Source organism: Accipiter gentilis, chromosome 29 (assembly GCF_929443795.1).
Source record: "Accipiter gentilis chromosome 29, bAccGen1.1, whole genome shotgun sequence".
Classification (NCBI taxonomy): domain Eukaryota; kingdom Metazoa; phylum Chordata; class Aves; order Accipitriformes; family Accipitridae; genus Astur; species Astur gentilis.
The window spans coordinates 18084976-18097844 of NC_064908.1; the positions used below are offsets into that span (position 1 = coordinate 18084976).

Genomic DNA, 12869 nt, shown 5'->3' on the forward strand with positions numbered 1-12869 from the left:
CTTTGAAAAAACTGTGCAAAACCGCAACTGACAACTTTGTTAAAGCCGAGTAATTCTGTTGTACCCTTCATTCTCCTTGGCTGAAAGAAGCAAGATGTGTTCGTGCATGCTTTGTCTGTAGACAGAAAAACTTTCTTTCAGCTTCCTGAGCTTGTGAAATCATGTACTAAGTCTAGTCAGCTGGCAGGGGGAGAGAATCTTGAGGTTTTTCCTAGCTTGGACTGACCTCTGTCAGAGTGGCAGATCCAGTTAACTAGTAATGTTTTGCTTTTGAACATTATCTACTGGGCAATTGCTTATTCAGTGTAGTATTTTCAAACAGCACTTCCTTCTCTTGCACTAAGCTAGATTAACTGCCACTAAGTGTTCGTGTACGTTTTAACTGTGCTTACCTTATGTTTGTGTTTTGTTTTTCTGTATAACTCCCTGCAGGTTCGCCAACAGTCTCCCAATTAATGACCCTCTGCAGACTGTTTACCAGCTCATGTCTGGAAGGATGCCAGCTGCATCCACGGTAAGATTCAAGTGTGAGCTGCAGTTGAGACTGAAGAGGTACCGCAGTGAATAGCGTAGTTCGCGACAGTAATCTTTCCATGTGCTTTTCGTAGAATTGTCAGATAAGTTGTTTTAGTCCTTTTTAGGTTGAAACACTTACCCATGTAGAGCTCCAGTCACTGATTTGACTAAGTAATTCTTCTAATTTTAGTGCTGTGGAGATGAGAAATGGGGAGATTGGAGGCCTCATCTAGCAATGGTGTTATCGAATTTGACGAATAATGTGGACTTGGAATCCAGGACCATTGCTACCATGGGAGACACTCTTGGTAACTTTTGGGGAATGAACAGGGTGATGACTGAAGGAAAAGCTTTCTCAAAGTTTTAATTACTCAGCTTATTTTTTTGAAAACAAGCAATTACTGTGTAAAATGTAAAGTGGAACAGTTTTATATGGGTGTGTCTCTATTGTGAAGGTATTTGAAAGCAAAGCCAAAACAATACGGGACACTGAATTGCAATGTGCCACTGAGAGGAAATATCCTGAGTTCTGTCACTTATTTCTCTACAGCTTCTAAAGGCCTGCTGGATGCTGCTCATTTTTGCTACCTTATGGCCCAAGTTGGTTTTGGAGTTTACACAAGGAAGACAACAAAGCTTGTCCTAATTGGATCAAATCATAGGTTTGGCTTTTTTTTTTTAATGCAAAATTGAAAGCTTAATGGCTTCAGAGACTGAGTTGCACTGCTCCCCTTATCGTCACTAGTCACAAGTGTTTTTTGAGATAACTGTTTGATGCCCTGTCCCTGTTTGAGGAGTAGAAGTTATTGGTATCGTGTGTCTAATAGAGCTATGTTTCAGACTTCATTTCTGATTGTCTATATTTATTGTCAGCATATAATCTCAATGTTAAATAGTATTTTTCCTCTCCCATTCCTGAATAGCTTGCCATTTTTTAAGTTTGCTACCAATGAAGCCATTCAAAGAACAGAAGCCTATGAATATGCACAGTCACTAGGAACTCAGCCTGGCTGCTTGCCCAATTTCCAGGTGAAGAACTGTTTGTTTGGGTTTTTTTTGGCAGGTTTTATGTGAGGTTTTAATGTCTCATGTTTGTATTCAGCACAGCAAATGTTTTATCCAATATAACTTGAAATATTCATGGATAACATAGTGCAAGATAGCTTTTTTTCCTGATGTCACTTAAATGTCCTTTTTGCGTTTTTTCATCTGTGCATTCTGAACTTCTGTATTTTAAATTTTGTTGTTATTGTAACTATATTCTAAAAGAAAAATCCAGCAGAATGCGTTGGCACTAGCTGTAGACAAATAGATAACTTCCATTGGATATGTTGGGTGGAAGACGATAATTGAATGGTTTTCCCCTCATTTTTTTTCCCTGTCTAGTATAGAGGTGATAATGGGATATCTGAGCTTTCAACTGAAATGACAGACTGACTTTCATTTGATAATTCTAAGAATGTTCTGATCACTTGGTTTATTTGACCTGCTTGCATTCCTTAGGTTTTCAAATTCATCTATGCTTGCCGACTAGCTGAAATGGGACTCGCTGCTCAGGCTTTCCATTATTGTGAAGTGATTTCCAGAACTGTCCTTAAAGATCCACATTACTATTCACCTGTACTTATTGGCCAACTAATCCAGGTAACATAAGGAAGAATTAAGTATTTGTGGCTTGATATTGTAGGTGGTAAGCCGTGGCTGAAGCTGCCTTTTGTTGGCTAGTAAACTTTACAATGATTTCTTTCTCTAGATGTCATCACAACTACGCCTGTTTGACCCACAGATAAAAGAAAAACCAGAACAGGAATCTTTTATTGAACCTTCATGGTTAGTAACGCTTCGACATGTGGATGGACAGATCAAGGTACAGAGTGTACTTTTCAACATGAAGTGTTCTCTTTTAAGGATTAGTGTAAATCCAGTTTTTAAAATATTTTTTTTATACTGCTAATTACAGAAATGTATGAAGTGACCTTATGATATATTCATGTTGTAAAGTGCAAGTGTTATGATTTAAACCAAATGGATTTACCACACTAGTGCCCTAAGATTCAATACAGAATAGTTAAAGGGTGGTGTGCACTATATGAGACAGGCTTTTCTTAGTACCATAACGCAAGGAGAATTGCAAGGCTCATTAGGTTGCAATAACTCCTGCTGTAAGCAGGGAATCTGCTTGCCAGAAAAAAGATGTATGAATTAGTGTAGCTAGATTGTAACAGAGTTGGAGTAACTACTATTTATTTAAAGAGATCTTTTAGAAATTTGAACCTTGGGCTAGTTAGCTAAGCTTCCATTTGAAAAACCAAACAAACAAAAAGCCAAAAAATCCCCTTTAAATTATTTGGTTGAACTTGGCCTGCAAATGGCAGACAACTCTCTTTTTTGACTAAACACTAAAAAAACCTGTGTGCTGTTTTCACTCTTGAGATTTCCTTTGCTATGTGTTCCCTTGGTTATGAACTTAATGCCTGGTACAGTTAATAAGATCTTGCTTTTTTGTGCAGGAGGGTGCAATAGCTTATAACACAGACAGATCCACCCCACCACCATATGCATGTAGTACACCAAGCTCTGAATTAGACCATGCTAGTCAATGTGATGGAGCAGGAGTTGGTCGTGACATGGGTCCAGGTGCTGAAAATGCATTGTTAGCATCCTTATTACCCAGTATGGCTCAACAGATGCAAAGTGTGCAGCTGATGCCTTCAGGTTAGTGTTTCATATCCTTCTTTGTGACAGAGAGAAAATAAATGTTTCAGGTTTCTGGTATAAGAAACCAATTAAGAGGGTGGTAGAAACAGTGAGATTTCACTTTTGCATTGTATCATTTTATACATAGGGTAAAAGGTTTATGCACTGGAATTTCTGTTTAGTTATAACTCAACTTTTTTTGTGTGTGCTGCAGTACCTCAGGCTGTCCTTGATGGGTCAGCTGCTATGATTCCTCCTGGTGACCAGGAAGCTGTCCGAAGTGTCCCTTTCTATTCAGTGGCTTCTCAGCCTATTGGTCCAGGACCTGGCTTTGCACCTCCAGGATTTTCAAATCCGTATGGAACTGAACCATCACCACTGTATTTAGGGTCAGCAGTACCACCAGGAGGACCACCACAAGAAATGGAACCACGGTCAGAAGAGCAGGCAAACCTGGAAACAGGTCTGGGATCTTAGTAAACAACTTTCCTTCCTTATAAGGGCAGTGAAGTATTTTGGGGAATAATGCAAAATATCTCAATATTTAGAAAATAGTAAGTCAAGTCTTGGGTAATGAAATTTAAAAACACCATGTAATGGATGGTACAGAAACATCTGTAGAAAGTTATAGTATTCATCCTGCTTATTTGGCTTAGTTTGAAAGAGAGGTCAGACTCAGCAGATTATGATTTAGACCCTAACAGGTAATCACTGACTGCATTGGGATTGACGGTTCTGTTTGCAAGGTCTGTGATTGGAGCCTCAGGGATTTCTGCCTCTGGACATCAGCTTCTAGGACCCTGTTAAGTTTTAATTCTGTGACAGCAGAACCTGACATGTATGAAGGCAGGCATACACAGGTTTGGCAGAGCTGTGTTAGAGATATGAAGAACCTTACGGTGCCCCACACTGATGGTTGCATCCCTCAGCCTGTGTTTAGAACAAACATAGTACCCGTGCAGGAGAAGAAGAAAAAAATTCTCAGCAACTGCAGTTCACATTTTTTTAAAAGACCAAATTCTTTCTAGCACCAAGTTCATAAACTAGTGAAAACTTTTGCCTTAAAAGTGGTATTGTGAGGTTTGGAGGTTTTTGTTGTTATTGTGTCCTCGCTAACATAATCTCATTTGTTTTTTAAGGAATGCAGAGAATTGCCCCGGAGTCTCCTTCACAAAATTCTTTCCCTGAACAGAGAGAGGAGGATTTCTATGGCAGAATGGCTAGCATGGTATCTTTATTTCATACATCTCTTCAGCAAGTGTCAGCTGCATTGCAGATCTTTGCAAACAGAAGAGTATATTGGGGCTCTGTCTTGCTCTTCAGCAAGACTTGAAGATTAGTTTTTCTTTCCCACTGTCCTTCCCCTTCAGGAGAATAAATAATGAAGAACTAGTAGAAAAATTCTAGCCATAATTTTCTTCTATAAAAATAGTAATTTTTTTTTTTTTTTAAAGGGGGAAAGGGGATATCAGGCTCTTGTCTGAAGAGTTTAATTTATCTTTCTCTGCCCTGTCTTCCTCTCCTACCTCCCAGAATGATTCTTCATAGCCAGAAGAACTTGTAGCATACATCAGCAAGTGAGGCAAGCAGGCCCTAAAGAACAGTTCTGTGACTGGGTTTTAAAAGCACAGTATTGGCTACCACTTGGTCATGACTGGAAATGTGGAAGGTGTTTATCAAAATTCCAAAGCTCTTTTTAAAATATATAGTATTTTCACTGTTTAAATATCACTGAACTTCGTATGTGCTTGGAAGTTAGTCTCCTGAAATGACAATTGTTTGAAAGAATTAATATAAACGTTTTTAATAGGGATACATTTGGCAACTGATAAAGGATGAGGAGACTTTTTAAGTAGAAATTAACCATACTTACAGAAGAAACAGTGAAGTTTTTTGGTTGTTTTTTTTTTTACGCTTGAGTTGCTATGCAAGCATTGGAAGAACAACCTGATGTTGGAGGGGAAACCAAATGCAGCAGCCACTCCCTGGTGCAGCATGTTTATATCTTTTCTCTTGTGGGCTGGTTAGCCTGCACAACAGTGCCCTGATTTAAGTCATCTTAATGGACCAGTTACATGGTAGTGCAATTACTTGGCCAGACTTCAGTTCTTTTTCTTTCTTTTCTTCCTCCTATATGTCAGAGGAGATAGAAGTACCCAAATAACCAGCTTGAATATCTTTAATTGTGTGGGAATTCTTGATAAAAAGTGAATGTTGTGTCAGATATTTAGCTGCTTGCTTATTATGCATGTCCTGGCTTTATATCTAACCAGGCACCAGGACGAAGATCCAGATCTGCATCTCAGTCTTCAGCACATATGGTATGCCACAAGCAGGCTGTTTCTTTCACTAAATCTTCATTCTTATTCATGTTTTGGTTTTTTTAATGTGCTTTTGTATCTCTTCCTATTACTAACTTTTCAAAGAAGGAATTTGTTTAGCAAGATGAAATGTAATCCATCACTCCAGCAGTGACAACTTTGTACTTCTCTGTATATTTGTAATACAGGGCTATGGGCGAAGATCCCGAACAACTTCAGAGTCCTCTGCTCATTCTGTGGGACGAGAGAGATCCAACTCTGCAGCAAAACAGCCCTCTCCTTCTCCTTCTGTTCCTGTAGGGAAAGAAACTAAAAAAGAAATAAAAAAGGAGCCAGCACCTAGAAAGGTAAATTTTCTAAGAAAGGTAGCTATAGCTGGAGGAGATTTGTTAGTATATGTGGTAACTCCTGATCCAGGGTACTGACTTAAGAGGTCCTGTCTAAACTGTTTATTTATTAGGTGTGACTCTAGGCTCACAGTTGAACTCCCTAAAGAAAATGAATTGTTGCATGAAAGTTTCTTTTAATCTGCCTGTAAAGACAGTATTGAGAGAATTAACTGAATAGATTAATTTATTTTTAGACTGGTGCAAACTGGTTTCGCTGGCTGATGGGAAAAGGAAAGAATGAAGCTCACCTTCCAGATGACAAGAACAAATCAGTAAGGCTGCTAAATCACAAAAACCTTTATACATTTTAATTTGTTCAAAATGTTTTCCTGGATGACAGGTGAACGTTGTTTTGACAAGTAAACAAATGTGTGTAAAACTTTTCAAGATTATGCTTATTGCAAGACTGGCTTTCAAAAAAAAAAATTTATGTGGTTTTGGGGGGATTTTTTGGCTTAACAGCTTTGTTTTGAACTCCTAATCTTTGATTGTGATTTTCTTGTAGATTGTTTGGGATGAACAGAAACAACGCTGGGTTAATCTGGATGAACCAGAAGAAGAGGTAAAAATCTTGAGTACTCATTATTTCTCTAAGTGGAAAACTGAAATCTGTACTGCCACACAATTTTCTTTAATCTGTTATTGGCTCTTAAGAGCTGCCTTTTACTGAATTTGAATTAAAATGTGCAACATCCTGAAACTAATAAGCTGGTTACATGTTCTTATAGCCTACATCCTTATGGAACCATTTGTATCTTTAGTTGCTGGTGTGGATCCAGTAGTTGCAATTGAATTTACAAAGAAATTTGCTCTAAATATAGTCCAGTGTATCTCTTCATAGAGGTTGGCATCACCTAGACAATTGCTTGTTAATTGATTTCCTGCAAACAGAATATTTTGAGAAAAAGGTAGGAAAAGTCTATAGTTTTGAAAATGTAATGCATTGTATAGCAAAGAAAATCACATATCCTGTCCATCCTTGTCATTCAAGGATCTGTCTCAAAACACAAACAAATGATAAGGACCACTGTTGTAAATGTTTCCTTTTAGAGTGAGCATAGATGGGTTGTAGAAATGTCTTGACATTAGTTATCACATGGAAAATGACGAATATTGGTCTGCACTACAAGATATATGTCTGTATACCCAATTTTATGTGCTCTGGAATAGGTAAGGAAAAGGAAAAGTCAGATGGACACTTGGTTTAAAACTCAGTCAATGATGTGGTTGAATTTTATTTTTTTCTCCCTGCAGAGTAAGCCTCCACCACCACCTCCGACAGGATTTCCTAAAGTTCCTCAGACTGTTCCACCTGGGCCTGGAGGCCCACCTAGTGCCCCTGTCAACATGTTCTCCAGAAGAGCAGGTAATGGACAACATTGATGCTTGAAGTATGGAGGACTTCAGATTTTCTCTTGCATAAAATATGAAGGGAGAAGTCTTGGCTTTTCTGGAGTTGTTTGGGAACAGTTGGCAACTCAATGATATGGAGCTCTGGCTATTGCTGGCTTTGCTTGTGTCTAGCTTCTGCACTGTGATTGCTGTCACAACTGTATCATGGCTTATTGTTGTTTGTATCCCTGGAGCATAATTTTCTGGCTCTGAAAGATGGCTTAACTGGCAGACTGTTCAAAATAGACATGAGGATGACTAACACAAGGCTTATTTCTTTTTTTTCCTGGATTTTTCTGTTTTAGCTGGAAGCAGAGCCCGTTATGTTGATGTCCTGAATCCAGGTGGAACCAAGTCAAGTGGTGCTCTTCCTGCACCATCAGACCTATTTGCCCCCTTGGCACCAATGCCAATTCCTGCAAATGTATTTGTTCCAAACTCAGGTGTGTCATGAGTGGATAAAATTGTAAGGTGGTTATATGGTTATTTATGGTTGTGTGGTTATCTAAGTCACTTTTGACAGTATGTCTATTATAACGCCTTTAATGAACATTTAAGAATGTTCAGTCTCATTAACTCCAGTTTGTTTTAAAGGTAGAATCAGTCTAGTAACTGCAGTAAAACAAATGGGTTAGTAAAGCCCAGTTCTGCATGCTGCAAACAAAGGGGTTCTCTTTCTTTTTTTTTTTTTTTTTTCCCCTTTTTTTTTTTTTTTTCCTTCCCCTGTTGCGGAGTGGCTAGGCCATCCAAATAGCATTGAACATTTGAACTGTGTAATATTACTGCATTACTCGGTATCTCATGCTTCTGACACCTGTTCCTAGTCCAGGATTGCTATTTGACGAAAGAAAGGGAGAGGTCTTTTTCTTTTTTTTTCTGCTTTCACTACATGCTGTGTTGCACCAAGGTTAGCTCTATCAATTGTATGCATCTCCTGCTTGCAGACTTATAACAAGACGGGAGCATCTAGAGACACTGACACTGCCTTCTTTAAATTACCTTTTTCCTGGGAGAAGATTGGTATTGTAGAAATTCAGTTCTGCTGATGTCCCTGCTTCTCATTCTGTGAAGTCAAACACCCTAGTATGGTGTGTTTGGCTAAATCCCATTTTGTTTGTAGTTCCAGGGGAACCCCAGCCAATGGAAGGGAGTGGAGCAGCAGAGCACACACCAGCTGCAAATCAAACCAACACAGATCCTGCTGCAGCTGTTGAACCAGAGGTGAGTTAGAAAGAGTGTCTTTTATATGTAATTCAAACTACCGATTAAAAAAATCTTCATGATTCTGAATAGTAGTTTCATAGCCACAGTATGTACAAAGCATGTTGTTGTAGGGATTATGTTTGTGTATAACATTTTAGTTAAAGAACTGGAGAGGGAAAATGCAAGTGAAAATGGAGTGGGAAGCCCATGAAAAGTTGCATTTCCTAATTTGGCAGGGCTGCAGGTTCTATGGGTGCAGTATGTGTCAGGAAAGGGACCAAGAACATAAGAATACCCATATACTGCGTATTTCACCTGGCTTGATGTATTGTCACATTGTTTTGGTTCAGTGGGATCAATGCAGCAGAAATGGGAAATAGCTTCATAGTAACAAAGATAAACAAAAGTGCATTTTTTTTCTTTAGTATTTAAACCCTGCAGTCCTTCCTCCTGGATCTGGACTTCCTGTTTCTAATCCTGATGGCTCCCAATCAGGCGAGGTAAGGCTTGATTCAAAGTAGTTAGCTAATGACTTTTGCAGCACATTTTAACCATTAATTTGTAGTGGACGTAACATGGGCCATCTAAATCAACAAGTAACTGATTCAGTTGCTGATGACTAGCCAAGATGGAATCATATGACTGCCTCCAAAATTGTACAGAAAAGACCTCTAAGCCCATACAAGAAGTTCAGCCTCCATGTCCTGTATTCTGTGGTGTGATCTCCTTTTTCTATATGAGGAGACTTTTATAAAGCTTTTTCAGAGTAAAACGTCAATAGCAGTTTGAGGATCTCTTCTTGCCTCCGTGCATGCATATAATTTCACTAATATTAAGTGCAAGACACAACAAGGAGAACAGATTGCTATGTGCTAGGCAGAGTAACATTACCTTTGTTCCTACTAAATGTTTTCTATATCTACATAATTTTGTGCTTTAAGAAGTCCTTTTGATTTAAACTAACTTCTGGCTTTACATTTTTTTTTTTTAACTTGAAGTTGGTTTAACCTTTGGCAGTGAGACTTTTAAAATTAAATAAAACAACTGAAAGCTTGGGGCAGTGACATGCATGACGACTTTTTTATTTGTGTTTTTTTGTATTTGTGTGTTCTTGCTGTTTTGTAGCTTTCGCGCTCTAGTTCAATGAGTTCATTATCACGTGAAGTAAGCCAGCATTTTAATCAGGTACATGTGGCTGGCCATTCTCATTTATGTTAACTTATTTACTTTTCCCCTCTTTATTTTGCATTTGCTCAAATACTTACTAATGCTACTCCTAGTCATTTTCCCCTCTTCTCATTTCACAGAAATAACATTAAAAGTAACTAATGATGTAGTGTTCCTTTTAACACTCAAACAGGGTCTTCAGAGTTTTTTGTATTTATGAGAATGCATGTAATCCAGGCATGCTTTTTGTTTATGTTCATGTTCCTAAGAGAGTCACTTAATAATTTTGATCAGCTCTTTCCTGGGATACCAAAGTCAGTTGATTTTAAACAAACAAACAAAATAAAACAAACTCCTAAAAAGGCTCTTAGAAGCAAAACATTGTCATTCTGCTACTGCCAGTCTCAAATCAGTAATAATACCGTTGCCTGTTTCATGTGCAAAAGCCCCTGTAGGAATTAAAGGAATGCTTCATCTCTGCTGTAAGTTCCAGTACTGTGGGGTCACCATAAAGGGGTGACAAAAACTCTTTCTGATATTTCTTAGTAAAGCAAACCTTGACATAGAATGTTTATTTGGGGGCAAGTCCTAAGGTTTACTAACAAAAGCAGAAGGTACTAATTCAGTGAAGTCGCACCGGTGTCTTGTTTTGGTTTTGCATGCTTTGGATTTTCAGAGCTATTTGCAGTTTATGCATGTGACATTGTTTTGGCAATTCCTACATTAAGCAAGTAATATTAAAGATATGGATGCAAACTGTACCAGCACTTTCTGCAGTTGTTACAATATGCTGCGCTGTCCATATTGTTGGCATTATTACTGTGAATATTTGCGGTGTATGACTAAGCAAACCACATTTGAGACGCAGTGAAGCTCTGCAGTTCTGTAACTTCAGTATTATCTACTTTCTAGCCTGCCACTGTACCACCTTCAGGCGGGCCTTCAGCAGGAACAGTACCATTCTACAATCCTTCTCAATTTGCACAAGTGAGTAAAGACCTCATCTTCACTTCGAACAAAACTGTTTAACAAAACCATGATTTTATGTTCTACTAGCTTAACCTGAGCTGTTGCATATAGAGTGTTACATGTGCGCATAAACCAGTCTAGCACCTGTTTAAGAGGTTTGCATTCAAAACTTTGTTGCCAATTTTTTGTATTTTGTGTCCAGTATGACACTTTTACAGAACACTTCATTCCTGTTCTCCTTTTTCAGTCTCCTGCAGCCACTGGAAGTTCAAGACTGGGAAGAATTGGACAGAGGAAGTATCCAACATTGAAGTAGAATACAATGGCTTTGTATTTGGATTCTCACTCGTGTTCTGAGTATTCAAAGAACTGTTCAATCTTACAGCACATGGTATCAGTACTAGCTACAGTTGACATGACAGAAATTTAATGAAGGGTGATTTTTTTCATGGGTCTCCCTACTTGCACCTCATCTACGCAAATCATTACCAAACATGAAATATATGTAACTTTTCCTTTTAAAAAACCTGGCTAGACATAGCTTTGCTGTGATAAAGAATAGACACAAGGGAGGGAATAGTTGCTGTCTGTTACAAAAAACATTTGTAAATTGCATAGGCAATTTATTCCTTAAGTTTATTTTAAACCTACTAGTGTGACCTTCGAAGACATAGTTTCAGGGATTCCTTATTTCTGAAGGATGCTCCCCTCCCAGCAGGGGAAGAACATGTCCACATTGTAACATAACACTCTGTGGCCTTAAGAGGACCATGCTCAATTGTAATGCTTATCAAACAGGACTTGGTTTGTCAGTGTATGAAGTCGGAGATGCTCATCTGGGAAATGCCTCATGCTGGTTTGTTTTTTGAAGGGGGGAGGGGGCCACAGCTCATCCAAATAAATTGACCTGTATTGAATGAAAACTGTGACTGTAATCTAATACTAATTTGATTTGGATCTTACCTAGTATGTATGTAGTTTGTGGTTTAGACTACTTGTAAAGCAAATTGTATAGTCTGAAAGAAGCTCTCTGTATAATAGCCAACGCTGTACTATTTGATGAGTGAGTGTTCTTTTAAGTGCAATACGGTTACTTGCTTTCTCTCAAACTGCTGGCACTGTACAATTAAGGTGGTAACAGCTTGAAAGTTGTTTTAAGTTTTTTCCTGTTGAGTGCCAGAATCAGCATAATACTCTGTTCTTGAATCTCCATTACTAAAATAACCAAGGTCTTAAATAGCTAACAGCTGAATTTCAAACATACTAAAAGTAGACAGGTTAGACCTCTACTGATGGACTTTAAAATCTTTAGGTTTAATATAGGAAATCTTGAAAACCATGATATGCAACATTCATATTCACTGAAGAATCTGAATTATCTGCAAAGAGAGAAATAAACTTTAAATATTTATTAAATCATTAGGCCATGTTTTATTTAGAACTTGCCACCAAACTATTTGATTTTACTTGAATTCCTGCCCGTGAGTAGAAATAATGTGAATGTGAAGTTGCCAGTGTTGGTCCCTGATTGTGGGGTTTTTTGTTTCGTTTTGCCTGCTTTTTTTTTTTTTTTTTTTCCTCCTGAATAACGCCACCTTTCTAAGATCTCAATAGCCTTACGTATGTCCTAAAAGGTTTGTAAGTAGCCGAAGCAAAATGCTGTTTGGGGGGGATTAGAAACCTTTGCATAATGGTCCATACTCAATTCCAGACATGGTCAGCAGCAGTCAGTGTGGTTTACTTTTCTATAATTGAAAGCTGGTCAGACACTTGGCTTTCCTCTAGTTCAGCCAGGCTGCTGATTATTTTCTCCTTTCAGTAGAGACTGCCAGACAACTTAATTTAAGAAGGCTTCCTTTGAGCTGGGAGCGGCTATCTTTCCTAAGTGTAAGATTTGACACTGTAAATTCTTAAATAAAATATTTTGCGCTCTGGAGCACTTTCACATTTTACTTCTTCTTGTGGTTATTGCTTTAGCAAGCTGGGTGAAGGAACCTCTCCCGTACGTTTGGGAATAATCCCTTTAAAGAAAGGGAGCTGGAGCGCGCTGCCTCTGACCAGGGGCTGCTCTGTACAGGAACCCGCGTCAGGCTCGGGGCTGCGCATAAGTGTCTTCATTCAAATGTTCAACACCGAAGCTGCAGACTTAAAATAAGCAACTTTTCATTGTCCTGAACCGTAAAAAGCTTTGCTTTCAGCCGCTTAGTTCAGTGCC

The 12869-nt window shown here is 38.5% G+C and overlaps 1 protein-coding gene across 6 annotated transcripts in view; it reads left to right on the plus strand.

The window, feature by feature from the left end:
• The window catches only part of SEC16A (SEC16 homolog A, endoplasmic reticulum export factor), a 31423-nt gene extending 18822 nt beyond the window's left edge, over positions 1 to 12601 (plus strand). For 3 of the 6 annotated variants that reach the window (XM_049831957.1, XM_049831960.1, XM_049831961.1), the window contains 20 exons: positions 433 to 514; positions 707 to 824; positions 1067 to 1178; positions 1440 to 1545; positions 2020 to 2160; positions 2270 to 2383; positions 3027 to 3231; positions 3428 to 3676; positions 4353 to 4441; positions 5487 to 5534; positions 5723 to 5881; positions 6118 to 6195; positions 6429 to 6485; positions 7178 to 7289; positions 7621 to 7758; positions 8436 to 8536; positions 8944 to 9018; positions 9644 to 9703; positions 10598 to 10672; positions 10902 to 12601. In XM_049831957.1, coding sequence (XP_049687914.1) covers positions 433 to 514; positions 707 to 824; positions 1067 to 1178; positions 1440 to 1545; positions 2020 to 2160; positions 2270 to 2383; positions 3027 to 3231; positions 3428 to 3676; positions 4353 to 4441; positions 5487 to 5534; positions 5723 to 5881; positions 6118 to 6195; positions 6429 to 6485; positions 7178 to 7289; positions 7621 to 7758; positions 8436 to 8536; positions 8944 to 9018; positions 9644 to 9703; positions 10598 to 10672; positions 10902 to 10970 — 2188 coding nt within the window. In that variant the 3' untranslated portion in view covers positions 10971 to 12601. Of the gene's footprint in view, positions 1 to 432; positions 515 to 706; positions 825 to 1066; positions 1179 to 1439; positions 1546 to 2019; positions 2161 to 2269; positions 2384 to 3026; positions 3232 to 3427; positions 3677 to 4352; positions 4442 to 4746; positions 4877 to 5486; positions 5535 to 5722; positions 5882 to 6117; positions 6196 to 6428; positions 6486 to 7177; positions 7290 to 7620; positions 7759 to 8435; positions 8537 to 8943; positions 9019 to 9643; positions 9704 to 10597; positions 10673 to 10901 lie in introns of those variants that run through there. The other 3 variants (XM_049831959.1, XM_049831958.1, XM_049831962.1) reach the window with 3 other exon arrangements.
• The last annotated feature ends 268 nt before the right edge of the window (positions 12602 to 12869 follow it).